This window comes from Pygoscelis adeliae, unplaced genomic scaffold (assembly GCF_000699105.1).
Source record: "Pygoscelis adeliae isolate BGI_AS28 unplaced genomic scaffold, ASM69910v1 Scaffold114, whole genome shotgun sequence".
NCBI classification, from domain to species: Eukaryota; Metazoa; Chordata; class Aves; order Sphenisciformes; family Spheniscidae; genus Pygoscelis; species Pygoscelis adeliae.
The window spans coordinates 4,121,481-4,123,718 of record NW_008824587.1 but is presented as its reverse complement, the minus strand read 5'-3'; the positions used below and the strand labels follow the sequence as shown (position 1 = coordinate 4,123,718).

The 2,238-nt window shown below is 39.8% G+C and overlaps 1 protein-coding gene across 4 annotated transcripts in view; it reads right to left on the bottom strand.

Moving 5' to 3' along the window:
* The window catches only part of FNBP1 (formin binding protein 1), a 94,602-nt gene that overhangs the window by 26,500 nt on the left and 65,864 nt on the right, over positions 1-2,238 (bottom strand). Inside the window, exon 10 of one of the 4 annotated variants that reach the window (XM_009322086.1) lies at positions 1,155-1,337. The exons of 1 other annotated variant lie outside the window; for it this stretch is intronic. In XM_009322086.1, the coding sequence (XP_009320361.1) occupies positions 1,155-1,337 (183 nt within the window). The remainder of the gene's footprint in view (positions 1-1,154; positions 1,338-2,238) is intronic. 2 more of the 4 variants (XM_009322087.1, XM_009322088.1) reach the window with 2 other exon arrangements.

Here is a 2,238-nt window from a genome sequence, read left to right as displayed (position 1 = left end):
AGACATGGAACTTTTTTTTCCTAGCTTTGCAATGGTTCATCACACAATGTCTATCAAACTCTTAGTTAATGTCTTTCCTCCACAGTTTGCAAGAATGGCAGCTATTACAAATAGCTTTTCAACTTGGTATTTTTGCGAAGATATTTCATTGACATTTAAAACGTCAAGAATAAAAATTGTGGAAAAAACATTTAAAACTAATTAGAAAAAAAATTTAAAGACCATGGCAGGATTTTAAATTTTCCTACGGACACTTTAAAAGCTGTTTAACCCATGTCATCTGGTCAAGGAGGCCCAAACGCATACATGATAAACAAAATTGTTGGGAAGCAGCATTTCTTAGGCTCTCTACAGGAAATCAAATCAAACCTTCCTATCTTATTGAAGCTTCAGGCTACAGGATGTGGTTAAGGTCCTTGAGAAGTGTCAGCCCCAAATATTTAGAGCCAACTGTAATCAACACATTTAGGTAGCTGCAGGGAACATTAAATTCAGTGTCCGTCCGTCCCGAGTCTCCACCAACATGGCAGCCCTGGTTTAAAGCACACATGTACCACATAAACACCTTTATTACTACCTAGAATGGGTTCAAGAGGCATCAGATCTTTTCAGGGAAATGCCTGAACTTGCACCAGCTGAGGTCAGAATTGTTTTCTAGAATCCCTCCTAATTTACTCTCCTCCTTCTGACACAGATATTGAGCTGAATCCACCCTGCAGAGAGGAAAACGTTTCACATTAAGGTAGACAACATGCAGCATCAGGATCAGAGTAAGCCTCTGAACGGTGCTCCTCCAAACCTACCCTGCCACAGACCTATGCAGGGCTACTAAATTAATGACTTTGACTTCTACATGAGTATTACTTAATGTTCGGCTCTTCCTTCAATACTTTGGACAATCCCTCCTCCCCAAAAAACCCAAATGGTTAATTTCCATCAGCAACTGTACTTTTTGTGGTTTCATTGTGGGGTTTTTGACTACAAATGGCTTTATAGGTTGGGATTCCTTGGATTTGTCTGCATGTTATGATAAAACACAATGGATTCATTCACAAAACAAAACAAGTTTTTACATAACAGAACGTGCAATAAAAGCGCAAGAAAAAGAAAAGAGAAAGAGAGAGAGAGAGAGAGGATCCAGAGGGAGAACTTACCCCGCGCTTTAGGCTCCTGAAGCAGTGGATTTTGGGTTTGGAGGTCATGAACTCGTTGAAGCGATGGGAGAGGGGTTCCTTTTGCTGCTTGGGAGACTGGGGGCCGTTGGGAACAGCAGAGGGTGAGGCAGAGGCAGGGGGAGGAGGAGGGGGCTGATGGGGGGATGTTAAAAGGGACATAAGCTACGTATAAGAGATGGAGAAGTGACAGAATAAAAACCAAAATAAAAAGATAAAACACAAAACGAAAATAAGCATCAAAACCAATATTTGAAATCCAGAGAAAAAAACAATTAAATAATTAAATATTAAAGGCCATGGTTCAAAAGAGGGGGGAAAGCAGTATTTAAGAGTTGTGTTAAATGAAGAATGTGATAAATGGAAGTTTTAGTAAGTGATGCAACAGAAGAGTAACACAAAGTATTTTGACAGGAGGCTCATGCAGACTCTTCCATGCAGCGCTATCCCCATAAATTGCCCTGTTCTCGCTCTGTGGACAGCTCAGAATAATGCATATGGATAGAGCTTTCAAATACCTGAATTTAAATGGATCAGATAAGGAAGGTACCTTAGTGCCCAGTAGCGTTTCTATTATCTGGAAAACAACAAACCACATTCTTTCCTGCTTTCAAATCATACCTCAGTAATGTGCATCACACTTCAGTTTTACAAATTATTCTATGAATTTGCTCAGGAGCTAGTCCTGTTGGGTTTTTTTTTCTGGCTACACTGATGTAAGCACCAGACAGCCGTGTTCTCTCATATACCAGCAAAACAGGAACGATCCATTTTGAACAGGTAGATTTTTTTCACTCTGTAATTAGTAGAAGTGGTTTGGTATGGGTCAGAGCAACGGTGAGATCAAAACAACGAAGCTACTCTGGGCTTCCATCAGTGTTACTGAAAACCGAGTTAGTCCAGTCACCCTGACACATTCTGGTAACCCCAGATAAATGCTGCCATGCATTATGGTGTAAAATATGACAGTGAAATGAAAAAGGTTTAATGAATACATAAGTTAATATGGTCTTTAAAAAAGTCAACTGCTCAGTTAGTTATGCTCTGTTAGTTGTGCTTAAGAAGA